Below are 20,084 nucleotides of genomic sequence, written 5' to 3'. Positions count from 1 at the left end.
ATACAGTGACAAATTGGATGTGGTGTGCAGAGGCCCTGTCCTAATAGATACAAACAAATGGCACGCTGTGTTGCTATAGAGTCTGCACCACTATAATACCAACTCTGGGGGAAAATGAGTAGGCTACATGGTCTCTGATGTACTGAGCTGAAGTGTAATCCAAGTACTGTATCTGGTACTATTGTCTCTCACATGACCTGTCAAACAGCCATGAATCATAGTCATTCATTTCAGATTTTTTTTCCTTTCATTTTGAATAGATTGTATTTTTCTCCGAAGGACACATCCAACCACTGCTCGCTGACTGTGCTGATCTAATGAGGGGAGAGTAACAAAAGCCTGTGTGTGTTTCCCTGACATTATGAGGCCCTATCCAGCCTCGATCCTCATCATTTACTAATCAGCCCCAGCCAGACTGCAAAGTCTAAAGAAACACATCAGTTTAATTAAAATGTAGAGGGCTAAATTAGTGCTGTGCACCTCACCCTAGTCACCAGGCGACATGAAAGACCTGGAGTCAGCTTCCAGCACACACAAACACACAAACACACACACACACGCACATAAACACACACACACACACACACACACACACGCACATAAACACACACACACACACACATACACACAAACACACACACACACACACACACAGGCCCTTCACTTCATTACTCCTTAAACTCCCCTCCACCTCCCCTCACCCCCTGTCCCCCCGTGTGGTGAGTGTGGCGTGCGCGGCGTCTGGGAGACGTACCCGTGGGCAGAGCTCCTGGGGTTTGCCCGCGCCCAGGCTCTGGGGAAGCTCGCGGCAGCGCGTGGACAGGTTGAGGATGGCGGTGGCGGCCATGTGCGCCGCCTCCATGTCGTGCGTGTAGTCGAAGCTGCTCTTGCTGCAGGTGCTGCTAGCGCTGCTGCCCCCACCTCCTCCTCCTCCACCTCCTCCTCCTCCTCCACCTCCTCCTCCACCACAACTCAGGCTGCTGCCGCTGCTGCTCGGCGCGTAGCTGCTGGCTGTGCTGCTTGCTGAACTGGAGGTCTTGCAGTAGCGCTTGGCTAAGGGGGTCGTGCAAACACACGCACAGACACACACACACACACACACACACACACATGCATACACATACAAACACAAAGAGAAGAAAAAGGAAGATATTGAGCTGAGCTGAAAGATATTCTGTACTTAAATTCACATTTCACTGTCCACACACACACACACACACACAGCCTACAACTCATGGACTTCAGAGAGCAAGCAAAGACAGTCATCTTCCATCTTCTGGGCTCAACAACACTCATTTCCTGTATGTGTTGATGCACGGGCATAATGACCCATTATCACATATGAGATTTGATCTTTATTTTAGTGTCATCATCAAATAGGATTATCTCTTACTTTAGTGGATTGATTTTTAATGTTTCAAATGTTTTGGTGGAGCGAGACAGGGTGGGGGGGTTGAGAGAGAGAATAGTGCTTGGAGGCATGCTGATCAGTGGTCTTGGGGTTGGACAGTGTGTACATGTGTATTCATATATTTGTATTTGTGTGTGTGTGTGTGTGTCTGTCTGTCTCTCTCTCTCTCTCTCTCTCTCTCTCTCTCTCTCTCTCTCTCTCTCTCTCTCTCTCTCTCTCTCTGTGTGTCTTTGTGTGGCACAAAGAGACAATGAGTCTCAGCCACCAGCTGGGCATCAAAGTGGCATGTCCTGCTGTGAACACTGCTGCCAGCTCACACACTCTAACCTATTAAAGCTGGGCCAGAGAGCCCCCAGCCAAAGGTAAGGGATGGACGCTCCAGCACTGCAATTAGGCAAGACCTTGACTTTCAGCCACTCTGCCATACATTATGCACCTGGACCATTTCATTTCCATGCATTAGTTTCTGACTTATGAATAGACCGGAGAGGCAAAGGGAAGGTGCACTATGCATATATGATTAGACTATAATGGGAGTGTATGCTTTGAAAGAAAATCTTTTGGTGGGAAGGGTGGTTTGTAGTTTGGAGGGGGGGGGGGGATTTTCTGGCTGCAATTTTATGATGTGATGGAAGGCATTTATGCTAAATGACTTCTGGTGACAACGTGTTTGGCGATGGTTTATTCCCTTTGCAGTGTTATTGGCAGAATGCTACATCACATTTACATTCATTTCCTTAATGGATGGCAGCGTTTTTATCTCCAGCAATGGAATGCATTTTGCTCAGTTCAGCTCATAGTTCATATTAAGGCCCATAGCCTTGGCAGTGTTGCTGCTGAGATCAAACTAAAATGCCAGGATTTTTCATGTAGACTTGATGTGTACATTGTGGTCCAAAGTAGCCGATCAATTAACAAAACCGTAACAAACCATTTGATTGTGTGGTGGATCAGAACCATAGACATAGTGCTACGAGCCGTACCATCATATCCTTTGGGGGACGTGTCTCGGCCCTGGACCTTGGGTGCGATGGCCCTTTTTCCGTACACCCCATGGCTGTCGTAGTTGTTGTAGTCGAAGCTGGTCTTGGAGTACTTCTCCAGCTCTTTGGCCAGGTTGGAGCGTGGGGTGGTGGTGGGCACGTTGTGTCCATACTGAGGGATCTCTAGCTGCTTCACAAAGCACATCGGCCTGGAAGACAAATGAGGGGGGCTGTAGGTCCAAGAGATCAGGGGAAAGTTACAGTGCTACATTCAGAGAGTGAGCATTTCACTGTTGTCAAATACAAACATTTCAAAAACAATGGCAGAAATGGTCTGTTTTAAATATTAAAACTAGAATTCTATTAAAAACTAGATAGCAAGTACAGGATTGATCATTTTAAAAAGCATACACTACAGTGTGCAAACATTTTGCCAGTATTCATTTTTTTACTAAAAAAGCTTTCTGAAAGCTTAAAGCTTTTTACTAAAAAAAGCTTTAACCTTTCAGAAATGATACGCTCATGAATGCATGCAAAAAACAAATACATGAAGAAAGCAGCAGAAGTTACCTCAGCACCCTATCTGAGCCTTGGTTCGACTTGCTTCCGTCGCATGACTGGTGCTTCTCGTGGGCTTTGGCCAGCTTCTCTGCCGCTGCAATGGGGCACCCCGAGAGGCTGGAACAGATTGAGAACACTGAGCACCATTTGCCAGAGACGGCTCTCCCTGCACAGGCTCGAGCCTCTCCTTCCCCTCACTAATCCAACCTGACATATCATACCACACAAACTCAAAGAGGAGAACGGGGAAAAAAAGCACCTGGCATGTACCTGTAATTGTACCTCTGCCTGACGATGAGTGTGCCAGTCAATTGAATCAGACCGAGGAGCCATGTCTACGCTTTTCTTTCTCTTTTAAATAGTACTTTCGGCAACTGTAATGACTGCTCAAGTCCCACGGGGGGAGGAGAGATGCCGGTGGCAAGCACAGGTGGAGTGAGCGTGAGGTGTGAGCCCACACGTGTGAGCGTGTGTGTGTGTGTGTGTGAATGTGAGTGTGAGCGCCTGCGTGTGTGAGAAGCAGGAAGACTTCACGCCAGTCATGCATAATTCTGGTGTGTGTGTGTGTGTGTGTGGAGGGGGTCTTTGGGGAGAGCATTCCGCACCTCCCGGGTCTAAAGCACAATGTCCCCCTACTGGCTGTCATGGAGGTGCAAATGGCTGCTGCTAAGACCTGCTTCTCACAACAGCTGGGGTGGGTAACACCTTGTCCTCTGCCACCACCTCGGAGCAAGTGTCTGCTGCACAAGGTGAATGACCGAAACTGCATTTCAATTCCATAAAGCCAGTGATGTGCAGCTCAGTGACAGAGACAAAGGAATTATAAGGGCAGTCAAATGGTGCTGAGTTGCACTGGACACTGAAGTGAAGAAAGGGGAGATCACACACAGGGGCTGAGTAGTTCCAAAAGTGTATTTTAAAAAGCCAAAAAAACAATGTATAGACGTACAAGGAACACTGATGAAGGGCTAGACCCGAAACGTTTACCCCTTGTTTATGTGGCCTGTACATTGTTTTTTCAGCTTTTTAAAATACACTTTTGGAACTACTCAGCCCCTGTGTGCGATCTCCCCTTTCTTCACTTGAGTATTACGTTTTTTGGAGACTATACGCACCGGGCGACACCTCAATACTAGACAAAAGGTGCAGACGCCACACTTCACCTTCGCACTGGACACTGACACATACAGGCTGACCAATATGTCTCATGCCAGATCATATCATGTAAAGAGAATGCTAACTTGGTGAAGTACTTTTTAATACATTTTCGATTAGCTATTAGGTGATTAGCTGAAACATTTATCTAAATGGATGTTTGAAGAAATAGCCTACAGTTCTACAAACCTCAGATTCAATCTACATTTAAAAAGGAGGGAATTTTTACTTGGTTCACAATGGATATTTTTTGCTGGTTATTCACATAGAAAATGTTGAAAATAAAACCTACAAATGGTACTATTCAACCAAATCAGATATTGGCTTCCCTGCCGTGGGCCACTCACCTTCTGTGGGAGTTCCTGTTGCTATTGACATGGCCGCGTCCTGTGCAGCCGGGTGTAGGACACTTAAGAACATTTTCATACATTGCAAGAACTTGGCAGCAGACAAGAAAGGGAGTGGAAAATAACTGGTTAGACGCCTGGATATTAGTCATTTTATTTAATCTGAACAGTGAGAGCAGACAAAGGAGCAAGAGGAAGCTCAGCGCATGCAAAATGCAGACAGAGGGAAGACTAAACACATTCACCACAATGACAGGCCACCAAGGAGCCACTGCGTCGTCTCATCTGCACCTTCACCCTACTTATTCTCTCCCTCCTAACATTCATCTTTTCCTTGCCCTTCACCAGTCTGAGCAAACAGTCTGCACAGGTTAAATATACACAGTAAAACTATTTTATAGTTGACACAAGCACCATATTTCAAATATGGACACAACAAACACAATGCAGCCTCCATCAGCAAGAAAAATCCAATGGATCATGGATGACAGGCAGGTAGTCTCCCTGTCCACTGGACGATAATAGGCCCTGGCCTTCCATACCTTTTTACCATAGCAACAATCTACCCTTGTCTTAAATCCACATGGGCACCAATTAGGTTAATGATCTCCGGAAGTGCGGGAGGACACATGTGTGAGGTGCAAAGGAGTGTGGGTAGCAGAGCCTTGGCGAGCACACTCCACTTGTTGGCTTCATCATTATCACCTCCTTAAACCCTAACCCACATCTCTCAGCTCACCGACACATTAATTACAACACATACTTCTAATTGGACGAGATGGGCTACCTCAACAAGCAGTCCGTGCGCATTTCAACCAAACACAGCAGATGTTGCACGGTGATTGCAAGGAAGCAGGAAAAGAAGAACATGTTGTGCCTCTCACACACAGATGAGCACTGTTTAATGGCAGTAATAATGAATTTCATTAGGAAACTTCATTTTAAGCTTTCAGGTTTTTGTGTCTCTCTCCTTCGAATGCAAATCGTTTTGATTACACAAAAAGAGGAACATAATTTGATGTGTATCCATTCAGCAGATAGGTGTGTGGAATGAGCAGAATAGCTCATTTAAAACTAATTTGCCAGAGAGTGTCCTTAAAAAAATTGGATACTAAAAAACGAACGCTGTGGTGTAAATAACACCTCGTCCCCCCATGTGTGTCGACGTAAGGGAGGTCTCTACAGCGGGTCACCTCTGCAGGCAGCCCATTGTGTGCAAATACGCCTGTGCCTCTGACGGGGTCCTTTCTGGCCAGGCTATTGACCACAAATCGACAGGAGGAAACTTGGTCGGGAGCTGCTCCATTGCAGATAATGCATTTTTAAGCAGAGACCTGTCGATATCCCAGCCACCCTCAACAGGTCACCTTTCAGTGGCAACAGAGCTGCCACAGTGATCCAGAAGGGCAAAGGACTGGGGAGCTGCTGCTTTATGTGTGTGTGTGTGTGTGCATGTACATGTGCACATCAGTGAGCTCTCAATGCATCTAAAGGATTGATTCTGCTTGGGTAAGGCACACTTCTAATCATGAAATCATAGTAAATTAATTCTTAAAGAATGTTTAAATGCGTTGTTTAATATTTGGTAGAACACGGATAAACTTCATGATAATGTGTGAAAAGAAAGATTAAAGAAGCAATACATTGAAGTGTTTCCTTTGAAGAAAAAAAAAAAAGAAAATTTGAAATACGTTCTGTGTGCAACATTTTATCTCTATTTCAGTGTTGGCCATATGGTCCAAGGTTAAAGTTTACCCTCCATCTTAACACCCACGAGTGTCCAAACACGCAGCAGTTCAGTGGCCTCGCCAATTTCACCATGGCCCTTCTGACATCTGGGCACTTTACAAGAAAATCTTTTATGCTAACTAATTCCTAGGCTGTCATTTAAACAGTCACTTCCTTTGATTGCAGTCTGGGTCATTTAGGACCATAACGACGGATTCTTTCTTTGGGGTAATGAAACGTGTAAAATTCGGTTTATTGGGAGATTTACACAAGGTGAATGAGACTGAATGACGGAGGAGGGTTGTGCGCTGTGGCAAACTGCACACCCCTTAGTGTAAAAAACTAATGTTTATGGCCTCAGTGGCAGCTACAACACACAAACCATCTATAATTTGGATTTATTCAAGGGAAATTTAATTGGGCAAATAAAATGCGGAGAATGAGCGAACGCATATTGTGTCGGAGGTCTCCTCAATCTTGGTAAATAGCAAACACATTCAAACTTTGACAACTGATTTCATGGGTCTCACAAAGCAGCTCAGCCTGAAGAAATGTGAGAAAGCGTGCCTGTTCTCACATTATGAGCTCACTGGTTGCTGGTTGGATGCCTCACTGCTATTCCTGTCTGAGCTGAGCAGCTGGTTCAGAAAGACAAAGAACATGCACACAACTGGTCATGCAACAAAGCCAAACACAACCACCAAGCAGTGGATGCACATAATAAGAGTAATTTGTACAATAATCTCTGTTTTTATTAGAGACAGAGTAGAGGACCTGTTACTGTAGATGTCAGCCACAATCCAATTAAATGAAAGGAAAAAAAGTTTTCATCAGAATCTCCTAGCAGCCATTTCAACATGTTCCCTCTGAACAACTATGGACCTCCAATCATAGAACCTCTACCATTTTATTTTTTATTATGGCCCTCATTAACACACAAACCATGCACTCACATCAGGGCATGCAAAACAGCTGATCAAAACCACCACGCTGAGTGACTGCAGGATCCAAAAGGATCCAAGTACAAGAGCACGTTGCCATGCAGCATGCAATACTGTCACGAGGAGCACTGTGGACAGTTAGTGGACTCTCCTACGTCATGCCACAGCAGAGACACCTGCAGGGTTGGAGTACTCACTTTCTGGTGGCACCCTGTCTTTGTGAGGACACCCCGACAGGCTTCGGTGATGGGGGTAAAGACCAGTCACATGACCCGTCCCATCGCACCCAGGCGTCGGGCACCGGCTCTCCTTCTTGTCTGAGCGAGAAGAATCTGAGTGCCAACGTGCACGCACACACACACACACACACAGACACACAAACACAGGGGAAGAAAGAGCAAGAGAAAATGAACCAGTCATTACCATGGCAACTAATGGTGGGAATCTTGGCGGTAATGTGTATTTCTAGCCAAGGGTCAGAGGTGGTGAAATACAAAAAAATGAAAATATTCATTCTATATTATAGATTCAACACCACCCCCAAACATATACACTCAATAAAATATGTATGGTGTGGAACTGTGGATATTTTAGATTAGTAGTTTTTTTTTACCAAACTCTTACTGTATACATGAAGACATTTAAGTATATATTTAACAACAAAACACGCAAAATATAACCCATAATCACATCTAATCTAAGTTGCCCTAAGGTGCAGCAAAAATGTTCCATATAGTAATATAGTTCCATAGAATGGTATATAGAATCACAGTTGCCCAAAGGTATGACTTACAGTATATTTTCCCAATGGACCATACAAAACCAAACTGCCTTATTTACATACATATAGCATGATGATTAACATACACACATCTGATGCAGACATATCGGGCTTGCATTCCTCAGCACTGTGACTAGTTTCTAGCTGAACATGATTATACAAAGATCTCTGGACATGCTTGCACTTCCAAAAACTCATCCTCCAAAAATGCTCATACTTGGTACCGATCTCTCCACAGTTTAGCCAGTACGGCTCTCTCCCTGTGAGTACAAATGAATGGACTTTCAGAAGGCAGGCGACATCCATTCATATGTGCATCACGCATGTGACCAGGTCGTCCTCCTTTACAAGTGCAAATCCGCTGCACTTTTAAAAATCATCACCTTCATCACTGAGCCATGAGGCAGACCCTTCACCGCCTGATCAGAATTCCTCTGTGCGCGACACACTATTGATTTAGCAGCCAAGGAGAGGAGCGGAAAACTGGGCACGGCCACTCATAAAAGGCCAAAATGACAGGCAGGCCGCTCTGAGGCTCATCGGCTGATGACAATAAGAAAAGAGAGAGAGGTGAAGGAGATGCAGTGATAAAACGAGCAAGAGAGGGGGAGAGAGAGAGATGCAAAGAGAAAGAAGTGGAAGGAATGATGGAGGGAGAGAAAGAAAGACAGTGAAAGAGAGCAAGGTTGAAAGAGGAAGAGAGAAAGGGGTTCTCAGATACGCTGTGCCATGGAGACCACTGATTAAAATTTTAACGGTGGTGTAACTTGGTACCTGGCATCCTTGAGCCTGGTATCCCAATATGCCCAGAGTCAAAGAGAAAGAGAGAACGCTAGAGGGGGAGTGGGAGGGGATCCACAGACTTAATTGGAAAGTCGAATGCCAACCTCTGAAGGTGAAAGTGAATGAGAGACAGCCAGTGAGCTCTGGGGACAATAATGTATGTGTGATCAGTATATATGCATGTGAATACACAGCATTTATGCAAGTGTTTACCTATGTATGTGGTGTTTTATACGATACTCAGGATATTTGTATTCAGAGTAGGTTATTCTTCTCAAACTATTACAGACTTAATCTTTTGTGTCAGATAAATTAGGGATGTGGGTTTTTGGATATGGCCTTAGTGTCCATTTTGGTATATTTTGTACAAGGAAATAAGATAAATCTCTTTTTGCTTGTCACAGTACCGTTAAAATGAGAGCATTGAAAAACTACTGTAAGGAAGCTTTCATTGACTCCCTTAGCAAAAGGACTGGTCACAGGTCATACACCGTAATGATGTGGTCAACACATGGGATTCTTTTAAAACTATGTTCATTCATGTTGTTGGCACATTAGCACCAATACAGTTAGAATTAAACAAAGAACACAACCTTGGTTAAGTTATGTTATTTTAAAGGTTATAAAGTTTAGAAATGCACAGTTTGCTGCTTTTAAGACGACTTTTAAGAAGGACAGATCAGGCTTTCTCCAAATACAATACAGAAATAAAGGAAACAGGATGACAAAGGGTGCAAAAAGGGATATTTTAGTGAGAAGATCAGAAAACAAGAATAACCCACAAGATCTCTGAAAGACAATAGGGTACAATTTGGGTACAGCAATAAACCATAGACCAAATCAGTCAACCTCAGCTTAGATATTGGTGGCGAAAAGACAAAGCAGAGGGGGTTGATGGTTTGAACACCTATTTCACATCCATTGCCAAAACTCTGGTTGATAAGTTGCCAACTGCCACAGGGTTCTTTGGAGAGACACATGTTCAACAGTTCTATCCAAAGGCGGTTAAAGGTATTGCATTTTCTTTTAGGAAAGTGTGTGAGGTTGTGGTGTTAAAGAAACTCAAAGAACTTGATCTATCCAAGGCAACCAGTGTAGATAACATACCAAGCTAGGTTTTTGAAGCACAGGGCTGAAATTATCTCGCCATGTGTGGCCCATATTGTGGAAAGTTCCCCTGTGAGCTGAAACTAGCTAGAGCAATTCCACTGTTCAAAAAAGGTAACAAACTGGTTTAATGTGCATTTAAGTCATTGAAAAAATGAAAAAAATAAAAAATAAAATAAAATAAAATATACACAGGAGAGGTGTTACGTTTCCTGTGATTTACCACAGTGGCCAATCAACAGCTGAGCCTTAAAATTACACAGCATGACATGGGATAGGCCTACTACTACAACAACAATAGCAACAACAATGAACCAAAGCAGCAAACAGAAAATCACCAACAGCCTTTGTGCGCAACAACTAAACTTCGCTAGCAAGTGCTAATGCCCCGTTGGGCTCTAGGCAAAGCTAGCAGCTTATTTATAATGTGATGTGGGACACAACAATAACAAATATGAACCAAAGTTGCAAACACACACAAAAGTCAGCCTCTGTGCGCAACACGTAGGCTTCACTAGAAAGTGCTTATACCCCATTGATGCGGGCTCTAAGCCAAGCTAGCAGCCTAATCGCCCTCCAAAAAGAAAAGAACCAAAGCAGGAACAAATATCACCACCACCAGAACAGCCTTCAAGAGCATTTAACTGGGGTTTTCAAGTGGGCACCCTCCTTCGGTGTTTCGCTGGATTAGGCCCATGACAGCTCCAGAAGCTCCCTATCCACTCTGATGATGTGTTCTCTATCAACAAATGGTAACAATGGTCCGTGGTATAATCAGCCAAAACACCTTGATGTGGGCATCAATAACTATCACTCTAAAAACACAGCGATTTCACACATCAACTCTCGTTATGACATGACTTCAAGTAGTCTGTGAGCGCCTCAACCATATCCATTGGCTTTTCAGCAGTCTCAGATAGCTGTTTTAAAGCTCCTTTCAGTGACCGTTCTCGGAAACCACAATCCAGCAGCAGTGTTGTGGCTGACTTTGCTACAAAACCTCCAACACCTATTTCCACTGGACTTATGTGTGCTTACCAGCCACATTCTCTTACTTCTACCACCAGATCTGCTTAGTTTTTAACTTCTTCCTTTTGATGGCTTTCTCTTACATCTGCAAAGGGAATAGTACTAGAGACATTGTACTCACACTCTGAATACAACACCATGTCTGGTCTCAAAACAGTCACAGCAATACACTGTAGAATTTGCAGTTGCCGTCCGACATCCACCAGGAGTTCCCAATCCTGCGCTTTGCCTCATCTTCCTGTATCACTAGTTTTTGCTTGATGGCCACCTTTCTGTCCCTTTCGCATAAACAAGATTCTACTGATACATGTATCTTTTCACATGATCTGATGTATGAATTACAGTCAAGCTTCAGGAGATCCCATATACTGATACTTGCTTACTGTTTCTCACAGATTACATCAGAAGAGAGCTGGGTGAGGGAAAGGTTTGTGGCATGGGAATACTGGACTATGGTATCTTGACAATGAAACTCAAAGCTTTGGGCTTCAGTGATTTAGCTTTAAAGTGGGCCAGTTCTTATCTTTAAGACAGACAGCAGATAGATTATTTAAATGGAGTGCTGTCCAAACCAAAAAAGTACTGTGGTGTCCCACAAGGGTCAGTGCTGGGTCCGTTTTTTGTCCTTGTATGTGATCTCTTCCTGTATGCTGAAGATTCTGCTCTGCTTGATTCCCCACAAAGATATAAGTGTGGTCCAACAAACATTGAGCAATGAACTCCAGAGAGTGACAAATTGGTTATGGGACAACAAGTTATCTCTACATTTAGGGAAAACAGAGTCAATCTCTTTTGGGACCAAGGAAATCACCTGGATTACAACTTGTTGTAGGAGATACTGTGATTACAGTAAAGGAATCTGTGAAATACCTGTGTGCTTGACAATAACCTGTCTGGAGATCGTATGGCACAGAATGTTTTGGTTAAAGGCATCTTATGCAAGTTTCTTTTACCTTAATATAAGAGCTTTGAAGTAATTTTGATGGTAAACTTGTACTAGGGAGAGTTGCACACCCTCTGCAGCCCTAGAGTAGCCGGCTACAGAGAACTAGCCTTGCAACTTGATTTCCAATGTCCTGGAGAATCAAATTGCTTTACGGCAATTGTGCAATAGCTTACTATTTGTATCATGTAACATTACCTTTGGAAATTATCTATGCCGGTTTATAAAAAAATTGTATCCAGGAGGTGCTAGCCAAGAGTGGTGAAATACTGTACATACTAGCAAACTGCAGGGGGAGACCAGTACCACAAAACACCTTAAACTACATTTGATACTTTTAAAATCAACAGAATTACACTTCATGCCAGGATTTCAAAGCTTGTTGATCAATGAGCCATGACAACACTATCAGGTGCTCTAATACAGTGCCCATTGACTACGCTTGTAGTTCCTGGTTTAGCAGTGCCTCAAAGACCTAAAGAACAAACCGCAAACATCACAAAACAAGCTAGTCAGACTTTTTGTTTGGGCTCCCAACTGGTTCAAACCTTGAGTCCTTACACTATGAAAATCTGGGGTGGCTCAAGGTGAATGAAAGAGTGAAGCAGAAAAAACTACCTGGTGCATAGGATTGTGTACGGTGATGTTCCAAACTATCGTAGGCCCATGTGCTTTTAACCAGTTCTTGCCATGATGAATTAAAGGCTTTTTATACTTTTTCAACCTCAGAGTGCCTCTGCAAACTCTTTTTTCTTTAGATTCTCACTTCACCCGTCGCAGAAGAGCACCTGAGCAAGTAATTATCTGAAGTCTCCTGAGCGCCCTAAGCCCTTTTGTGTTATCTTAGGGACTAATTTAACCAGGTTAGGGATACTCATTCATACTCCACTAGAGGTAGTTCTACGGATTTTGTACCGGTTAGATTCCGGACCTAAGGAGTTATTACTTCTGTAGTTCAACAGCTGTCATTGGAATAGTTTGCCTAGGGACTTGAAAATAATAGGAAACGTGAATCGATTTAAGCCTAGTCTTTAAAAATGGTTAAGGAGTTTACTCCTACTTTTGGGATTCTCTGGGTTTTTTACAGTACTGATGTTACTGCCATGTATGTTATTTATAGTAGTGATTCTTCTGCTAATGCTAATGTTGTGGTTGGTAGTATTTATCGCGACAATTTATTGTGCTATGTGATCATTCATCATGATCATGTTGCTGTCGTGCTGTCATGCTATCTATTTATCTAAGTCTATGGCATTTGTGTATGACTGCCTGTGTGTGTATAATACCTGTATGTGTGTGTGTGTCAGTGTGTCCTGTATGTGCGTATGAGTGTGTGACTGTGTATGTGTGTACTCTGTGTGTGAGAGTGTGCGCTTGTATTGCTGAGCATGTTTGTAAATGAGTAGGGCGCTAAAGCAAAAAGACAAATCATGAAAAATATCCAGTTACGAGCTTTTACTTTTCAATTCCACTCGGATGATCAGACGTCCGGGTGTAATGCGCTCAGTTTATTCAGAGCCATTTCCAAGTGCACAAGCACATGGCCACGCACGGCGCAATCATTTTTTGAAATTACCGACAGTGACTGTAACACATGAGAATCGGCGTCCGTGCCTGGCTGATGCTGGCGCACGGAAATACCCCAGTTAGCGCTTGTGTAATCCACCCCTCTCTGATGCCATTGTTGTGTTGGCATCACAGACACACATGAGCGCGCATACACACACGCACACACACACACACACACACACACACACACAGAGTAATTAATGCACAAATCATAAATAATACACACACATGACTCACACACATGCATGCACATACACACACACACACACACACACATACAAAATACACAACAAGCTCACACATACATACAAGCAATCAATCCTCTCCTTATCCTCCACCACAAGGCCCACAGCACACACCTACTACTGGCGCCAACTCCATTACTGAAACATTACGGCCTCACAGTAAGAGACACAGAAAGAGAGAGAGAGAGAGAGAGAGAGAGAGAGAGAGAGATGGATAGAGTGAACGTAAAGGAAGAGAGAGAGAGAAAGGGCCGAGCGAGCAGCTGCAGAGGAATACGTATTAGTGGGCGGCGGCTATCGATTGGGGCTCAGGACAGGGCCACGCTTTGCATAGCAAATGGCCCCCATTACCATAGCGTCTGGGGATAATTAATGGCCAAGTCTGTGGCGCTGCCGTTCGTTATCGGTCACGCTGATACTGTTCAATTTCCATCTCCTCCTCGCACTTTGCTGTAAAGAGGGCCTTCCTCCATAACTGTCACCCCACTGTACTTTTATAAATCATAATGCCCCCTGGTCAACAAGCGTCTGCCGCTATCTCTGGCGGGGGGAAGATGTTATCGTGACACAACGGCCATGCATCTCTCATTATTCAGACATTAGAGAGATATGGCTGGCCCGGCGCACTGACGAGATGGGCTGTGGTAGTGCAGGTTTCCTCTCTCTCCATCCATGTTTTCATGTCTGTGTGCGTGTGTGTGTCTGTGCTATCTCACCACGATTGCCGTCTCTCCTCCGCTATAATGCAGAGTATTTTAGGGTATATCTGGTGAGGGGAATGGCTCTTAAGGAAGATCTTCACCGCTGGAAATGTCATTTGATGAGATTGGATAACTGAGCGCCAGCAAACAGAATTTGCAGCACACAGTCCCAGCAGCCATGCCGCCTCTGCTACATGAAACAGAATGGTACAAATGAAACCGTAATGACCGAATAAGGGGTTGGCTAAAAATCAGTCGTCGACTACAGCAATTCAGCAGCTCTCACACCCCCAGTGGCAGTGAGGGGATTTCTCTAATGAAACACGCCCGGGGCACATCTGTATGCTTCAGCTCCAGCAGAAGGGCAGAGCTGTATTTTGTAGCAGCCCCCCCCCCCCCTCCACCTCCTTTCTTGGGGGGTTTAAAAATAGGCAGCTTGATCACAGACTGCAACCCAAGGATGGGATTTGCTGTCCTAACTGGCCGTGCAGATTGCCATTACTTATGCTTGACAACCCGAGCCTCTGATGTTGCTATGCTGTCCTATTTGAACAACATAAGCTGCAGTCACTGCCTGGGCCATGGAGATGCGAACATTTGAAATTGGTTGAATAGCGAAAAAAAAAAATCCTGTCCTGGGGGTCACGGTGAGGTCCCCTGTTGAGCATATGAGTCCACGGCCTTGAGGAGGGAAAATGGGATGAATTGGAAGCTAAGCTGCCCTCACCCTACGTTGTTACTGAGAGCATTCGGTCCACACAGCGGATGCATGGGCAGAGGTTACAGCTGCATACAGTATAATCATTTACTGTAGACATTCTATACACACCAATCACCTTTACACCGGTATTAGCATCACTTAAAGGTCACCACAGTGCACAGTGCAATCACAGTGCAGTTATCTTTCCAAGTGAAGGTATGCTGTTATTACAGAGGCCTTGCAAAGTGCCTGCACAGTGCAAATCACTTATTCAAAGAGGCAGGCTGGGAAACTCATGGTGTCACTTGCTGGCGCTTGGGAACTGCACACGTCGGTTTTTGAATGCAACTGTTGGTGTTAAAACCAGTGCCTTACCTTTTGGGTAGTAAGGTTTCTTCATGCCATCGTGATGCATCCGCGGCTTGCGATCCTCTCCGTAGCTGTGGCCGTGGCCGTGGCGATGACCGTGGTGGTCGTCGTGCATCCGCATGCCGCCTCGTCGCGCCGAGTCCAGGGCCATCTTGTCGCGCATGGCCTTGGCTCGCTCGGACTCGAGCGCGATGGCCTTCTCGAGCAGCGACAGGTTGCCCTTGGTCATGTCAAAGACCTCCTCGGAGCGGTCGGACGTGATGGACGTGGTGTCCTCGTCACGGTCGAAGTAGGCGTCGTGGCGCTCGCGCGCGCAGCTGGCGAAGGCCTTGGAGTGCGGGCTCAGCTGCTCCTCCAGCTTCATCAGGTTGACCATGTCCGAGTAGTTGCGCTCCAGGGCGCGGCGCTCCTCGGGGCTGGGCTGCTGCTGCTGCTGGCAGTCGCCGAAGCCGTGGTGCGACTGGCTGTCCAGGTGGTGCTGCTGCTGCTGCTGGTGCTGCAGGGTCTGCAGCGTCTGCTGCGCCAGCGTGGACGAGCGGTCAGTCGACTGCGTCTCGCTGAGCTTGCGGGCCAGGTCGAAGCACTGGTTGCGCAGGCACTCCAGGCTGCTCAGACACACGTCCTCGTCGCTCTCCTCCACCGGCTGCCCGTTGCTAGTCGGCTTGCACTGGCCGCCCCCGTGCGCACCACCGCCGAAACCCCCGCGACCGCAGCCTCCGGCCTGCCCATTGGTGCTGTTCGCTCCAATGCAGCCATCTCCATTCTCTAGACCCCTGTCTTCGTCGAAGGCCCCCTCGTCCAGGTTGTTGGACAGCACTGCCCCATGTCCTTGCGCCAGCAGCTTGAGAGAGTCCACTGTCTCCCGCACCACATCACTGTCCACATCCAGACTCAGCTCACCTTTCCTGGAGCCTCCTTCGTTCTCATCATCTTCCTCCTCCTCCTCTTCATCATCTTCCTCCTCCTCGTCTTCCTCATCATCCTCCTCCTCCTCAGCACTGTTGGACGAGTTGCTGTTCATCTCAGACTCAGTCATCGCCCGGTTGGCAGCGTCCTCTGCTATCTTGCCCAGGTTCAACAGCGACTTGGCCACCAGCTCGTCATAGTTCTCATACTCATCGTTATTGTTGTCGTCCTTCTCCCCCGCTGGGCCAGATTTGGCGTAGCCGTTGTTCAAATGATCCTCCTCTGTAAGAAAGGAAAGGAAAACCATGGAAAAGGAGAAAAAAGCATGCACATATACACAGAAAATGCACAAAATCAAATTTCACTTCACTTTTCTACTGTTGGTTAAATGGGTTTCAGTCTTGTATATGTAACAAAATCACATAAGAGGCATGTCTCAGTGATGTACTTGTGTAATATCATTCAATACCTGTCTTTCCAGTAAAAATCAATCATCCATGTAATGTCTGTCAAGGCTTGTGTTCTCATTGTTCAACATTCTCTTTTTATATATGTAAATGTATTTTATATGTAAATGTATTCCAAATTTGTAAATATTGTACTATTGCACGGTATCTGTCAATGTCTGTAATGTGCAATTCTATCATTACCAGGAATGTTCTCTTCAGGAACCTAACAGAGAAAATGACATATGAATCATATATTTGAAAATTAAGGAACTGCACCGTGTGTCTTTCATCAACATGCTTGTGCCAGATATTGTTAGAAATGTTGGCCTGCCTCTATGCTTGCAGATGAAGTAAAAACCACACAAGATTCAGAAAAAAGGCTGTTTCAGTAAATAAAATACTTGTCTCACAAATCTTTGGACTTCATGTCAGTAATTGAGCCAGACAGGTATCAGTAGGTCATTGAACTCCCTTCTCTGTCATTTTAACCATGCCTTTTGTGGGTTTGAATAATCTACTCAGCTGACATTCTCACCCCAAACTGTCAACAGCACAGCTCTCACATCAGGACTGTATTCCTCTGGATGCCTTAGAATAACAAGAATGACTTTGATTTCTGGCAGGACTGCATATCAATTTATTCTGCGCTTCAAAAGGTATGCCACAATTTTTTGAGAGGGACCCTTTTAAAGGGTAAAAACATCAGAGCGTCTAAAAAATGGAATAAGAAGTAGGGATATTGGTTGTGACAAATATCCATGCCTATATTTTGACAGAGAATTGGTGGTTACGGCTCTATAGCTCCAAATGATTCAAAATGTAACACAAAAAAGCGGTTTCAACAGCAGAAACCCACAAAGACTGTATGGCAGAGGATAGTCACCTAGCAAAGCAGTTCAAGGTTGTAACTCTCAGCTGGCAAAATGGACCATACTATGATACTACATTTACTGTACGTAGTGAAACTAACAATGCCCCCATTTCCATTCATATGAACTTCCAGTCATATAACATGATATAATGACTGTCAATTCACAAATGTTTTTTTTGTTTTGTCAAATTGCCTTTAGATGGCAGTGTCATTTACAGTGAGCTGAAAATATACTAGAATGAATGCAAAGCATAGCTTTTTGACAACGAACAACATAGTTTAACGTTGTTATAAATAATTTCCTGATATGTTTACATGAAAAATGTGGTCAGACATGTTCATTTTAAGAAGTCCTTTTTTCAGCAGCATGGCATAGCAAGCTGACTCTTCTCCACACTTAAAAGGTTAAAATGCCTCCTTGCGAGATGCCAGCTCCGACTGGATCAGAAGGCAATGTCAAGTCAGATTGGGCTAGAGGCTGGCGTGAAGCTGGGCTCTGCCAAATCTGGTTCTTTGCATAAAAAAAATCAGGAGACGCGCCACGGACGGACAGAAAAAAAACCCTGTCATGTTTTCATCTGTCTACCTCTTTCATCTAAGACAGATAACGAGTCAGAGACAGACAACTCTTGAGTGGACACCAGGTAGAATGAAACAAACACCAACATTTTGATCTTTTCTTGAAGCTGGATTGTGCGCACTGCTTTGACTGTTTAGCACCTCGCATTAACTTTATTCACACAAAAACAGAAGGAGAATGTATAAGTGAAGTGCATGAGGGAAGTAGACCATATAGGCACATGGTGTCTTTATCAGGATGTGGAGTTTACACCAAAACCCAGGGGCGTTAAAACTGTCATCTTCACGAGATGCTGTGTGAGTGCGTATGTGAGAGAGAATACGTGTGAGGCAGGGTTGTTTTTAGCCTGTTACTGAGAGGGTGTTGAAGGTCGTGGCTTACTTTCCAGTTGCACCTCAAATTACAGTGACCTTCCAAAAAAGGAGTCTAGCTTGCCAAATCGTCTCACTCTTACCATAATGTTTACCATCTCAAATTCAATTTGGTATTGACTTAGGTACACACTGCTCACAGACTGAGAAGGGAACAAGATGTTGAATTCTAATTGCCGTAAAGCACCTTGCTTGTCATGTATTATGGATAGAGAAATAGTCAAGAAATCCTATCATTTAGAAATACTCTCATCCACCTGAGGCTGCTTATTTTACTGTTTTTCTAAGAACACTAACAACTTCTCAGTCTCTGCCTTTTCAGATGTTTATACAAATTATGCTTATATGGTAATCAGCCATTTAGAGGTCCTAGATGTGATGGTGTTTCTTGCCAAAGCGAACTGTAATTCTGGCCCCGGGATGACTGTGATCATTTAGCAATGCATAACACTCACCTGATTCTTGGCTATTCTGCTCATATTCATCATCATCCTCATCATCTTCCTCTTCCTCTTCCTCTCCCTCCTCACCCTCCTCTTCTTCTATGCACTCCTCCTCCTGCTCCACCTCCTCTTCCTCCTCTCCTTCCTCCTCTTCCTCTCCTCTCTCCACTTCGCCATCCTCCTGCTCCACGTGCTCCTCATTGTCCTCCGAGTAGACCTCCTCCTCTTCTTCTTCCTCCTCCTCCTCTTCCTCATCATCGTCCTCCTCCTCCTCCTCGTCCTCCACTCGCTCCTCCATGTCCTCGGTGCCGTCGGTCTCGTAGCACTCCTCCATGGAGGAGTTGTCTAAGTGCGCCAGGAAGGCCTTCCTCTTGGGGGCAGGCTCCTGAGGCTGCCTGTCATGCGATTTCCTCTTCTTGGCCAGCGGGCAGCCGTACACACTGCAGGAGGGGGGTGGGTAGTGGGGGGGGGGGGGGGGGTTGGGGGGGTTGGGGGGGAGATAAGAGGGAGAGCAGTTAACCACCGTGTCTTCACTTGTCGGCTGCCAGAGCCCTGGTCACGCGCTACCGAGCATGCAGTTTAGGCCTCTAAATGGCAACGGCTGTTTTTCTGTTCGAAAAGGACACAACATTGTGGTCCAGATGTCATTCAAGTCCATCTTTGGTAGGGATTTTGTTTTTATAATCACTATTAAATTTGAGCAAAAGCTTTGTTTGGTAGTAGACCAACAGATATCAAATTATTATTCATGGGAATTATTCCCCTTATTGCAGTCATTTAAGTTTTTGTTTCAGAAATGGCAAAATCTATCTGACACTTTAGAAATATAATAATGCACTGTTGAGTTGGGAGGCAGTGATTACAAAAACCTGCAGGAGGCCATTTTGATCAGCAGGAAACTAGACACAGTTGATTTCCTTTTTATTTTAATGTTTGCAAGGTATGGTTTCTTCAAATTGATAGGACCAGGAAGGCGAATGAAAGGATGCAGAAACAAAATCAATAACTCCAGAAATAACTCAAATAGGAACAGGACACAAAATAACAAAAATTGAAGATTATTCCATTTAATCAGCAGTAGCACTGTGCATGATTTTGGGTTTCTGTGTCA

The 20,084-nt window shown here is 44.8% G+C and overlaps 1 protein-coding gene across 13 annotated transcripts in view; it reads right to left on the bottom strand.

The window, feature by feature from the left end:
• myt1lb (myelin transcription factor 1-like, b) overlaps positions 1–20,084 on the bottom strand; it is a 91,672-nt gene that overhangs the window by 19,680 nt on the left and 51,908 nt on the right. For all 13 annotated transcript variants that reach the window (XM_042073048.1, XM_042073047.1, XM_042073051.1 and 10 more), the window contains 7 exons: positions 18,986–19,413; positions 15,360–16,541; positions 7,324–7,458; positions 4,458–4,548; positions 2,965–3,072; positions 2,395–2,603; positions 755–1,053 (listed from right to left, as the gene is read on the bottom strand). In XM_042073048.1, coding sequence (XP_041928982.1) covers positions 755–1,053; positions 2,395–2,603; positions 2,965–3,072; positions 4,458–4,548; positions 7,324–7,458; positions 15,360–16,541; positions 18,986–19,413 — 2,452 coding nt within the window. The remainder of the gene's footprint in view (positions 1–754; positions 1,054–2,394; positions 2,604–2,964; positions 3,073–4,457; positions 4,549–7,323; positions 7,459–15,359; positions 16,542–18,985; positions 19,414–20,084) is intronic.

Source organism: Alosa sapidissima, chromosome 19, assembly GCF_018492685.1.
Source record: "Alosa sapidissima isolate fAloSap1 chromosome 19, fAloSap1.pri, whole genome shotgun sequence".
Lineage (NCBI taxonomy): Eukaryota > Metazoa > Chordata > Actinopteri > Clupeiformes > Clupeidae > Alosa > Alosa sapidissima.
The sequence above is the reverse complement of the archived record's forward strand: the minus strand, read 5'-3'. Positions and strand labels throughout refer to the sequence as shown.